The 12,900-nt window shown below is 49.8% G+C and overlaps 1 protein-coding gene across 1 annotated transcript in view; it reads left to right on the top strand.

Annotated features, from left to right (window-relative positions):
* Positions 1-11,280, top strand: part of LOC306918327 (PHD finger protein 14-like) — a gene marked incomplete at its 3' end in the record, with an annotated part of 21,735 nt that extends 10,455 nt beyond the window's left edge. Inside the window, exons 4-5 of the mRNA XM_079531214.1 lie at positions 8,064-8,126; positions 11,144-11,280. Coding sequence (XP_079387340.1) covers positions 8,064-8,126; positions 11,144-11,280 — 200 coding nt within the window. The remainder of the gene's footprint in view (positions 1-8,063; positions 8,127-11,143) is intronic.
* Between the last annotated feature and the right edge of the window lie 1,620 nt (positions 11,281-12,900).

Consider the following 12,900-nt stretch of genomic DNA (forward strand, 5'->3'; position numbering starts at 1 on the left):
CTGAGCGCTGGGTGTTACTATTTGATAGGACGGAGAACTCCGTGTATGCCTATCGGGGTGTTAAGTATATTAAAACGAGCGAGAAATGCTTTATAAAGTTGGAGGAAAAAAAAGTATATTTTTATTTTTTTTAATAACATTTAACTTTGGTAAATAATTGTAATTGACTTCCAGGATTAAGTACATCTGTCCTCTCCTCCGCCTCTCCTCTCCTCTCCTCTCCTCTCCTCTCCTCTCCTCTCCTCTCCTCTCCTCTCCTCTCCTCTCCTCTCCTCTCCTCTCCTCTCCTCTCCTCTCCTCTCCTCTCCTCTCCTCTCCTCTCCTCTCCCCTCCCCTCCTCTCCTCTCCTCTCCTCCGCCCCCCTCTCCTCCGCCCCCCTCTCCTCTCCTCTCCTCTCCTCTCCTCTCCTCTCCTCTCCTCTCCTCTCCTCTCCTCTCCTCTCCTCTCCTCTCCTCTCCTCTCCCCTCCCCTCCCCTCCCCTCTCCTCTCCTCTCCTCTCCTCTCCTCTCCTCTCCTCTCCTCTCCTCTCCTCTCCTCTCCTCTCCTCTCCTCTCCCCTCCCCTCCCCTCCTCTCCTCTCCTCTGTCCAGCCAGAGTATAAATGAGATTACATCACCAGTCAATGCTCGCTAATCAGTGATATTAACCCATTCAGACCTGAGATCACATTCTACAAATGTCTTCTAAATCCTGACAGTTTTCTGAAAAAAAACCCTATGTTTATGTCAGTGGTTTTCAAACTATGTCACGTCAAGGACCCCAAAAATTATCTGTAATTTCCCGCCGGACCCCCATCAGAAAATATGTTGTTCCAGGGACCCCCCCCCCCCCCCCCCCCTCCCAGAAGCAAATATTCGACTTAAAAACGTTCGCTCTGAAAGAATATAATATACTCAAAGATTTGCACCACATTTTCATGATTTTTTTCTAAAATAGCAGGCCTAGAAGCTCATAGCGCAGCACTCTGTGCCGCGCTATGAGCTTGTAGATCTGCTATTTTTTCGATAGCGCATAATGCTTTAAAACACCCAAAGGCGTTCCCGCCCAGAACGGGTTAACCCTGAACTGGAGTGTTATGGAAAGTCATTATTTCTGCCACATATGGAGATAATTGAGGTATTGATCGGTTGACACGTCTTCTAAACCGATCACATCTCCATCCTGATGCTCTGCGTCCACGCAGAATGGTTCTAAACCGATCACATCTCCATCCTGATGCTCTGCGTCCACGCAGAATGGTTCTAAACCGATCACATCTCCATCCTGATGCTCTGCGTCCACGCAGAATGGTTCTAAACCGATCACATCTCCATCCTGATGCTCTGCGTCCACGCAGAAATGTAATCAATCATCGTAGTTAACCCATTCTGGGCGTTAAGGAACCCCTTTTGGTGTTAGCATTATGCTATGCTTTAGCTATTGAAAAATAGCAGATCTACAAGCTCATCTACGAGCTTGTAGGTCTGCTATTTTAGAAAAATTGAAGAACGACTGACATAAAAAACATAGCTTTTTCAGAAAACTGTCAGGATGTAGAAGAACATTTATAGAATCTGATCAAAATCAAAATGGGTTAAAGGACAACTTTAGTTTTTTTTGTCAACCGAGGTTCATGTTTTAAGGTTGTTATTAGAGAAAGTAAAATATGTTATTTTATATTATTCTTTTGAGTGCTGCAACCACTCCCTTACGGAGCTATGTGTGTGTAAAGCCCTTGGATAAAGACACTATATAACCACTCCCTTACGGAGCTGTGTGTGTGTAAAGCCCTTGGATAAAGACACTATATAACCACTCCCTTACGGAGCTGTGTGTGTGTAAAGCCCCTGGATAAAGACACTATATAACCACTCCCATACGGAGCTCTGTGTGTGTAAAGCCCTTGGATAAAGACACTATATAACCACTCCCTTACGGAGCTGTGTGTGTGTAAAGCGCCTTGGATAAAGACACTATATAACCACTCCCTTACGGAGCTGTGTGTGTGTAAAGCGCCTTGGATAAAGACACTATATAACCACTCCCTTACGGAGCTGTGTGTGTGTAAAGCGCCTTGGATAAAGACACTATATAACCACTCCCTTACGGAGCTGTGTGTGTGTAAAGCGCCTTGGATAAAGACACTATATAACCACTCCCTTACGGAGCTGTGTGTGTGTAAAGCGCCTTGGATAAAGACACTATATAACCACTCCCTTACGGAGCTCTGTGTGTGTAAAGCGCCTTGGATAAAGACACTATATAACCACTCCCTTACGGAGCTGTGTGTGTGTAAAGCGCCTTGGATAAAGACACTATATAACCACTCCCTTACGGAGCTGTGTGTGTGTAAAGCGCCTTGGAACCACTCCCTTACGGAGCTGTGTGTGTGTAAAGCGCCTTGGAACCACTCCCTTACGGAGCTCTGTGTGTGTAAAGCGCCTTGGATAAAGACAACCACTCCCTTACGGAGCTATGTGTGTGTAAAGCCCTTGGATAAAGACACTATATAACCACTCCCTTACGGAGCTGTGTGTGTGTAAAGCCCTTGGATAAAGACACTATATAACCACTCCCTTACGGAGCTCTGTGTGTGTAAAGCCCTTGGATAAAGACACTATACAACCACTCCCATACGGAGCTGTGTGTGTGTAAAGCCCTTGGATAAAGACACTATATAACCACTCCCTTACGGAGCTGTGTGTGTGTAAAGCCCTTGGATAAAGACACTATATAACCACTCCCTTACGGAGCTGTGTGTGTGTAAAGCCCTTGGATAAAGACACTATATAACCACTCCCTTACGGAGCTGTGTGTGTAAAGCGCCTTGGATAAAGACACTATATAACCACTCCCTTACGGAGCTGTGTGTGTGTAAAGCGCCTTGGATAAAGACACTATATAACCACTCCCTTACGGAGCTATGTGTGTGTAAAGCGCCTTGGAACCACTCCCTTACGGAGCTATGTGTGTGTAAAGCGCCTTGGATAAAGACTATATAGAGCTCTGTGTGTGTAAAGCCTTGGATACAGACTATATAGAGCTCTGTGTGTGTAAAGCCTTGGATAAAGACAACCACTCCCTTACGGAGCTATGTGTGTGTAAAGCCCTTGGATAAAGACACTATATAAATAAATGCACCATTTACCATTTATGTCCGAATGCCGCTACAGTATATGTGTGAGCTTCTATATTTTTGGATTATTTTAAAAGGTATTAAAACAGAATAATAATAACAAGAGGTTAACATACATGTCCATACATAACAGGGCGGGGGGGGGGGGGGGGGGTAAACTCTCCGATATGAACATCTGCTGTTAATTAAGAAGCATTAATGTAGTTATGAAGCATTGATTTAATATCTGGTCCAGTTTGGTGCTAACTCTCCTCCACGCTCCGTTAATCTCGCTCGTCCTGTGTGGAGTGATTGGTGCTCGTTAACGATGCTATGATGGACCTAATTAAAAGATTGATTTAGCGCCCGGCCGTCCCCCCCCCCCCCGCCCGGCCGTCTCTTAGAAACTGCACACCGACGGTTTCATGTCCCCACCTGAGCGGCGAGTCTGTGATCAGCGTGTTTCACTGAAGCTGGTCTGAGGCTCAGCTGGACGTGTTTCACTGAAGCTGGTCTGAGCCTCAGCTGGACGTGTTTCACTGAAGCTGGTCTGAGGCTCAGCTGGACGTGTTTCACTGAAGCTGGTCTGAGCCTCAGCTGGACGTGTTTCACTGAAGCTGGTCTGAGGCTCAGCTGGACGTGTTTCACTGAAGCTGGTCTGAGCCTCAGCTGGACGTGTTTCACTGAAGCTGGTCTGAGGCTCAGCTGGACGTGTTTCACTGAAGCTGGTCTGAGCCTCAGCTGGACGTGTTTCACTGAAGCTGGTCTGAGGCTCAGCTGGACGTGTTTCACTGAAGCTGGTCTGGGCCTCAGCTGGACGTGTTTCACTGAAGCTGGTCTGAGGCTCAGCTGGACGTGTTTCACTGAAGCTGGTCTGAGGCTCAGGGCTGAGACGTGGTTCACTGAAGCTGGTCTGAGGCTCAGCTGGAAGTGTTTCACTGAAGCTGGTCTGAGCCTCAGCTGGACGTGTTTCACTGAAGCTGGTCTGAGGCTCAGCTGGACGTGTTTCACTGAAGCTGGTCTGAGGCTCAGCTGGACGTGTTTCACTGAAGCTGGTCTGAGGCTCAGGGCTGAGACGTGGTTCACTGAAGCTGGTCTGAGCCTCAGCTGGACGTGTTTCACTGAAGCTGGTCTGAGGCTCAGGGCTGAGACGTGGTTCACTGAAGCTGGTCTGAGGCTCAGGGCTGAGACGTGGTTCACTGAAGCTGGTCTGAGGCTCAGCTGGACGTGTTTCACTGAAGCTGGTCTGAGCCTCAGCTGGACGTGTTTCACTGAAGCTGGTCTGAGGCTCAGCTGGACGTGTTTCACTGAAGCTGGTCTGAGGCTCAGCTGGACGTGTTTCACTGAAGCTGGTCTGAGGCTCAGCTGGACGTGTTTCACTGAAGCTGGTCTGAGGCTCAGGGCTGAGACGTGGTTCACTGAAGCTGTTCCTTTTAACCAATTTAGACCTTCTACAAATGTCTTCTAAATGTCTTCTAAATCCTGACAGTTTTCTGAAAAACCCCATGTTTCTATGTCAGTGGTTCTCAAACATTTTCATGTCAAGGACCCCCAGAATTATCTGCATTTGGCCGCTGACCCCCATCTGAAAATATGTTGTTCCAAAACATTCGCGCTAAAACAATAACGACTTGCGCCATATTTTCACGATCTTTAAAAAATAGCAGACCTACAAGCTCGTAGCAAGCCACTCGGTGGCGCGCTACGAGCTTGTAGGTCTGCTATTTTTCAACAGCTAAAGTATAACATAATGCTTTAAAACACCAAAAGGGGTTCCTGTCCGGAATGGATTAAGACCGTCGAGAGTTCAACACAGTTGTTTTCAACTTTGTGTCACATCAAGGTCCATTATTTATTCAGGACTTGAGCCACGTACCGAGGATTAGTCATTGGTTTTTATTTGTATTTTTGTCCTATGGAAGCAATTAGCTTTCAATAATTAATTAATTAATCCATCCCTCTCTCCATCCATCCCTCCCTCCCTTCCTCCTTCCCTCCCTCCCTCCCTCCCTCCCTCTCTCCATCCATCCCTCCCTCTCTCCATCCATCCCTCCCTCCCTCCCTCCCTCTCTCCATCCATCCCTCCCTTCCTCCTTCCCTCCCTCCCTTCCTCCTACCCTCCCTTCCTCCTGCCCTCCCTCCCTCCCTCCCTCCATCCCTCCCTCTCTCCATCCATCCCTCCCTCCCTTCCTCCTTCCCTCCCTCCCTCCCTCCCTCCATCCATCCCTCCCTCCCTTCCTCCTTCCCTCCCTCCCTCCATCCATCCTTCCCTCCCTCCCTTCCTCCTTCCCTCCCTCCCTCCCTCCCTCCCTCCCTCCCTCCCTCCATCCCTCCCTCCCTCCCTCCCTCCCTCCCTCCCTCCATCCATCCCTCCCTCCCTCCCTTCCTCCTTCCCTCCCTCCCTTCCTCCTTCCCTCCCTCCCTCCATCCCTCCCTCCCTTCCTCCTTCCCTCCCTCCCTCCCTCCCTCCCTCCCTCCCTCCCTCCCTCCCTCCCTCCCTCCCTCCCTCTCTCCATCCATCCCTCCCTCCCTTCCTCCTTCCCTCCCTCCCTCCATCCATCCATCCCTCCCTCCCTTCCTCCTTCCCTCCCTCCCTCTCTCCATCCCTCTCTCCATCCCTCCCTCCCTCTCTCCATCCCTCCCTCCCTCAATCCCTCCATCCCTCCCTCCCTCCCTCCCTCCCTCTCTCCATCCCTCCCTCCCTCCCTCCCTCTCTCCCTCCCTCCCTCCCTATCTCCATCACTCCCTCCCTCCATCTCTCCCTCCCTCCATCACACCCTCCCTCCATCCCTCCCTCCCTCCATCCATCCCTCCCTCAATCCCTCCCTCCCTTCATCCCTCCCTCAATCCCTCCATCCATCCATCCATCCCCCCTTCCTCCCTCCCTCCATCCCTCCCTCAATCCCTCCCTCCATCCCTCAATCCCTCCCTCCATCATACCCTCTCTCCATCCCTCTCTCCATCCATCCCTCCCTCCATCCCTCCCTCCCTCCATCACACCCTCCCTCCATCCCTATCTCCATCCTTCCCTCCCTCCCTCCCTCCATTCTTCCCTCCCTCCCTCCATCCCTCCCTCCCTCCCTCCCTACATCCTGTGACATCACACTGACTTTCCTGTTTGTCATTGGTGTATTATTTATTGATGTTTATTGTTTTGGGAGAAAACGGCCGTGAAAAAGCTTATTTTGTACGCGCGGTCGGTCGCGCCAACTGGCCGCGTTAGCATGCGACGCTAAGCGCTCCATCTGGCGCTGCGTGGCGGCCCTAGCCAGGGGAAACAGATGGAATTGTTTTCACAAGCTGTTTAAATATGGCGTCAATCTCACTGCCCCGCCCCCGAGACGTCCATGTTCTCACTGCTCGGCCCCGAGACGTCTCACTGCTCGGCCCCGAGACGTCTCACTGCTCCGCCCCGCCCCCGAGACGTCCATGTTCTCACTGCCCCGCCCCCGAGACGTCCATGTTCTCACTGCTCGGCCCCGAGACGTCTCACTGCTCGGCCCCGAGACGTCTCACTGCTCCGCCCCGCCCCCGAGACGTCCATGTTCTCACTGCTCGGCCCCGAGACGTCTCACTGCTCGGCCCCGAGACGTCTCACTGCTCGGCCCCGAGACGTCTCACTGCTCGGCCCCGAGACGTCTCACTGCTCGGCCCCGAGACGTCTCACTGCTCGGCCCCGAGACGTCTCACTGCTCGGCCCCCGAGACGTCTCACTGCCCCGCCCCCGAGACGTCCATGTTCTCACTGCCCCGCCCCCGAGACGTCCATGTTCTCATTGCTCGGCCCCGAGACGTCTCACTGCCCGGCCCCCGAGACGTCCATGTTCTCACTGCTCGGCCCCGAGACGTCTCACTGCTCGGCCCCGAGACGTCTCACTGCTCGGCCCCGAGACGTCTCACTGCTCGGTCCCGAGACGTCTCACTGCTCGGCCCCGCCCCCGAGACGTCTCACTGCTCGGCCCCGAGACGTCTCACTGCTCGGCCCCGAGACGTCTCACTGCTCGGTCCCGAGACGTCTCACTGCTCGGCCCCGCCCCCGAGACGTCTCACTGCTCGGCCCCGAGACGTCTCACTGCTCGGCCCCGAGACGTCTCACTGCTCGGCCCCGAGACGTCTCACTGCTCGGCCCCGAGACGTCTCACTGCTCGGCCCCGAGACGTCTCACTTCTCGGCCCCGAGACGTCTCACTGCTCGGCCCCGAGACGTCTCACTGCTCGGCCCCGAGACGTCTCACTGCTCGGCCCCGAGACGTCTCACTGCTCGGCCCCGAGACGTCTCACTGCTCGGCCCCGAGACGTCTCACTGCTCGCCCCCGAGACGTCTCACTGCTCGGCCCCGAGACGTCTCACTGCTCGGCCCCGAGACGTCTCACTGCTCGGCCCCGAGACGTCTCACTGCTCGGCCCCGAGACGTCTCACTGCTCGCCCCCGAGACGTCTCACTGAGGCAACACTGTCCTGTCCTGTCCTGTGCTGTGCTGTGCTGTCCTGTCCTGTCCTGTCCTGTCCTGTCCTGTCCTGTCCTGTCCTGTCCTGTCCTGTCCTGTCCTGTCCTGTGCTGTAGCTGTAGCTGTGCTTTGCTGTGCTGTGCTGTTGTTTGTTGTGCACAGAGAACAAAGCGTGTCTGATAAATGCATAAATTGTAAATTGTAACGTGCCATGGTGGTCAGAACTACAAACATGGTGGTCATGTGGTGCCATGTCTTCACAGAGAACTACAAACATGGTAGTTGTGTGGTGTCATGTCTTCACAGAGAACTACAAACATGGTGGTCATGTGGTGGCATGTCTTCACAGATAACTACAAACATGGTAGTTATGTGGTGTCTTGTCTTCAGATAACTACAGACATGGTGGTCATGTGGTGTCATGTCTTCACAGAGAACTACAAACATGGTGGTCATGTGGTGGCATGTCTTCACAGATAACTACAAACATGGTGGTCATGTGGTGTCATGTCTTGTCGTTCACAGAGAACCAGAGGACAGAAGAGGAAGAGGGTCTCCATATGTGAGGACAGAGATGACAAGATGGAGGTTAGTCCCTTCCTTCACTAATATAACACTAACAAAATGGAGGCTAGTCTCTTCACTGAGTCTACCTTTAATAAAACACTAACAAGATGGAGGCTAGTCCCTTCACTGAGCCTACCTTTAATAAAACACTAACAAGATGGAGGTTAGTCTCTTCCTTCACTGAGCCCACCTTTAATAAAACACTAACAAGATGGAGGTTAGTCCCTTCACTGAGCCTACCTTTAATAAAACACTAACACGGTGGAGGCTAGTCTCTTCACTTAGCCTACCTTTAATAAAACACTAACAAGATGGAGGTTAGTCTCTTCACTGAGTCTACCTTTAATAAAACACTAACAAGATGGAGGTTAGTCTCTTCACTGAGTCTACCTTTAATAAAACACTAACAAGATGGAGGCTAGTCTCTTCACTAAGCCTACCTTTAATAAAACACTAACAAGATGGAGGTTAGTCTCTTCACTGAGTCTACCTTTAATAAAACACTAACAAGATGGAGGCTAGTCTCTTCACTAAGCCTACCTTTAATAAAACACTAACAAGATGGAGGTTAGTCTCTTCACTGAGTCTACCTTTAATAAAACACTAACAAGATGGAGGCTAGTCCCTTCCTTCACTGAGTCTACCTTTAATAAAACACTAACAAGATGGAGGTTAGTCTCTTCCTTCACTGAGCCTACCTTTAATAAAACACTAACAAGATGGAGGCTAGTCTCTTCCTTCACTGAGTCTCTTCACTGAGCCTACCTTTAATAAAACACTAACAAGATGGAGGTTAGTCTCTTCCTTCACTGAGTCTACCTTTAATAAAACACTAACAAGATGGAGGCTAGTCCCTTCACTGAGCCTACCTTTAATAAAACACTAACAAGATGGATGTTAGTCTCTTCACTGAGTCTACCTTTAATAAAACACTGAACAAGATGGAGGTTAGTCTCTTCACTGAGTCTACCTTTAATAAAACACTAACAAGATGGAGGCTAGTCCCTTCACTGAGCCTACCTTTAACACTAACAAGATGGAGGTTAGTCTCTTCCTTCACTGAGCCTACCTTTAATAAAACACTAACAAGATGGAGGCTAGTCCCTTCACTGAGCCTACCTTTAACACTAACAAGATGGAGGTTAGTCTCTTCCTTCACTGAGCCTACCTTTAATAAAACACTAACAAGATGGAGGTTAGTCTCTTCCTTCACTGAGTCTACCTTTAATAAAACACTAACAAGATGGAGGTTAGTCTCTTCACTTAGCCTACCTTTAATACAACACTAACAAGATGGAGGTTAGTCTCTTCACTGAGTCTACCTTTAATAAAACACTAACAAGATGGAGGTTAGTCTCTTCACTGAGCCTACCTTTAATAAAACACTAACAAGATGGAGGTTAGTCTCTTCCTTCACTGAGCCCACCTTTAATAAAACACTAACAAGATGGAGGTTAGTCCCTTCACTGAGCCTACCTTTAATAAAACACTAACACGGTGGAGGCTAGTCTCTTCACTTAGCCTACCTTTAATAAAACACTAACAAGATGGATGCTAGTCTCTTCACTAAGCCTACCTTTAATAAAACACTAACACGATGGAGGTTAGTCTATTCACTGAGTCTACCTTTAATAAAACACTAACAAGATGGAGGTTAGTCTCTTCACTGAGTCTACCTTTAATACAAAACTAACAAGATGGAGGTTAGTCTCTTCCTTCACTGAGTCTACCTTTAATAAAACACTAACAAGATGGAGGTTAGTCTCTTCACTGAGTCTACCTTTAATAAAAAACTAACATTTTATTTCCACTAAAAAATCCCTAAGACATCTTGGGTGGTTATTATAAAGACGTCAGGAGACGTCCTGGGCATACAATGTGTTTTAATGTTTGCGTTAACCCATTATGTGTACGAGAACCCCTTTTGGTGTTTTAAGGATTATGTTATACTTTTAGCTATTGAAAAATAGCAGACCTACAAGCTCGGTGCCGCGCTACGAGCTTGTAGCTTGGAACTACATATGTTCAGATGGGGGTCGACAGCCAAATACATATCATTCTGGAGGTCCTTGACATGAAAATGTTTGAGGACGACTGAGGGTTTTTCTGAAAACTGTCAGGATGTAGAAGACATTCTGTAGGTCTGAACATTCTGTAGAATCTGGTCTCGGGTCTGAACATTCTGTAGAATCTGGTCTCGGGTCTGAACATTCTGTAGAATCTGGTCTCAGGTCTGAACATTCTGTAGAATCTGGTCTCAGGTCTGAACATTCTGTAGAATCTGGTCTCAGGTCTGAACATTCTGTAGAATCTGGTCTCGGGTCTGAACATTCTGTAGAATCTGGTCTCGGGTCTGAACATTCTGTAGAATCTGGTCTCGGGTCTGAACATTCTGTAGAATCTGGTCTCAGGTCTGCACATTCTGTAGAATCTGGTCTCAGGTCTGAACATTCTGTAGAATCTGGTCTCGGGTCTAAACATTCTGTAGAATCTGGTCTCGGGTCTGAACATTCTGTAGAATCTGGTCTCGGGTCTGAACATTCTGTAGAATCTGGTCTCGGGTCTGAACATTCTGTAGAATCTGGTCTCGGGTCTGAACATTCTGTAGAATCTGGTCTCGGGTCTGAACATTCTGTAGAATCTGGTCTCAGGTCTGAACATTCTGTAGAATCTGGTCTCGGGTCTAAACATTCTGTAGAATCTGGTCTCGGGTCTAAACATTCTGTAGAATCTGGTCTCGGGTCTGAACATTCTGTAGAATCTGGCCTCGGGTCTAAACATTCTGTAGAATCTGGTCTCTGGTCTAAACATTCTGTAGAATCTGGTCTCGGGTCTAAACATTCTGTAGAATCTGGTCTCTGGTCTAAACATTCTGTAGAATCTGGTCTCAGGTCTGAACATTCTGTAGAATCTGGTCTCTGGTCTGAACATTCTGTAGAATCTGGTCTCAGGTCTAAACATTCTGTAGAATCTGGTCTCAGGTCTGAACATTCTGTAGAATCTGGTTTCTGGTCTAAACGGGTTTAAACTGGTTTCAGGACCTGATGCCGCGGGAGCGCCGTCAGCGCAGACAGTCTGCGTCTGCGTCTGCGCTGCAGAGGAAACCCAAGGCAGACGACAGCCGCACCGACTGCAGCTCGTGCAAGGAGACAGGAGACAACGACAACCTAGTGAGGTCGGTGCGCACGCACGCCCACACACACACACACACACACGCACGCATGCATGCCCACACACACTAACACACACACGCACACAAATTTTAAAAAATAAACTAAAAAAAAAAAGTGCATAATTTATTCTAATTGTTGCAATTTACGAGCTGCGTTCGCTTCCCGTGTCCGCACGTCTTACTTGTTAGGCTACTGTGGTTGTATTCCTCACTCACCTCCACTCAGTGGACTCACCTCCACTCACCTCCACTCAGTGGACTCACCTCCACTCACCTCCACTCAGTGGACTCACCTCCACTCACCTCCACTCAGTGGACTCACCTCCACTCACCTCCACTCAGTGGACTCACATCCACTCAGTGGACTCACCTCCACTCACCTCCACTCAGTGGACTCACATCCACTCAGTGGACGGAGCTGTTCCTCACTCACCTCCACTCAGTGGACGGAGCTGTTGTGTTGGTTGTGGTTCCAGTTCCACCTCCACTCAGTGGACGGAGCTGTTGTGTTGGTTCCAGTTCCACCTCCACTCAGTGGACGGAGCTGTTGTGTTGGTTGTGGTTCCAGTTCCACCTCTACTCCGTCTATCTTGCCCTCTCTTTTGGGCCAGTGGGGCCGTGGCCCACGGGCCCTTGGCTCTCAGGGGCCCTTCGGGGAAATTAGACCGTGAGGTACTAGGTTTGATGCCCTGAAAAGGGCTCCTGGGACCCTCCATTGGCTGTTGATTTTGTTAAACTTAGGTTAAAAAGATGATGAAAACATGGAAAAACACGAAAATGTTGCACGCGCGCTATGGGGGCCCTGCAAATATTACCGGCCCAGGGGCCTCTTGGGGGTTAATCCGTCCCTGTTTTGGTAATATTTTATGTCTTGTTTTGACCGTTCAAAGAATCAATACTCAACTTTACCCTGAGGCGACGGCAGAGTCTGCAGCCCTAACTGTTCACTTTACCCTGAGGCGACGGCAGAGTCTGCAGCGCTAACTGTTCACTTTACCCTGAGGCGACGGCAGAGTCTGCAGCGCTAACTGTTCACTTTACCCTGAGGCGACGGCAGAGTCTGCAGCGCTAACTGTTCACTTTACCCTGAGGCGACGGCAGAGTCTGCAGCGCTAACTGTTCACTTTACCCTGAGGCGACGGCAGAGTCTGCAGCGCTAACTGTTCACTTTACCCTGAGGCGACGGCAGAGTCTGCAGCCCTAACTGTTCACTTTACCCTGAGGCGACGGCAGAGTCTGCAGCCCTAACTGTTCACTTTACCCTGAGGCGACGGCAGAGTCTGCAGCCCTAACTGTTCACTTTACCCTGAGGCGACGGCAGAGTCTGCAGCGCTAACTGTTCACAGTCCAGTAAATCCCTCTGTACTCTAACAGTCTGCAGGACTAACTGTTAAGAGACGAGTAAATCCCTCTGTACTCTAACAGTCTGCAGGACTAACTGTTCACAGACCAGTAAATCCCTCTGTACTCTAACAGTCTGCAGGACTAACTGTTCACAGACCAGTAAATCCCTCTGTACTCTAACAGTCTGCAGCGCTAACTGTTCACAGACCAGTAAATCCCTCTCTACTCTAACAGTCTGCAGGACTAACTGTTCACTTTACCCTGAGGCGACGGCAGAGT

This window comes from Electrona antarctica, assembly GCF_951216825.1.
Source record: "Electrona antarctica genome assembly, contig: scaffold_546, whole genome shotgun sequence".
Taxonomy (NCBI): domain Eukaryota; kingdom Metazoa; phylum Chordata; class Actinopteri; order Myctophiformes; family Myctophidae; genus Electrona; species Electrona antarctica.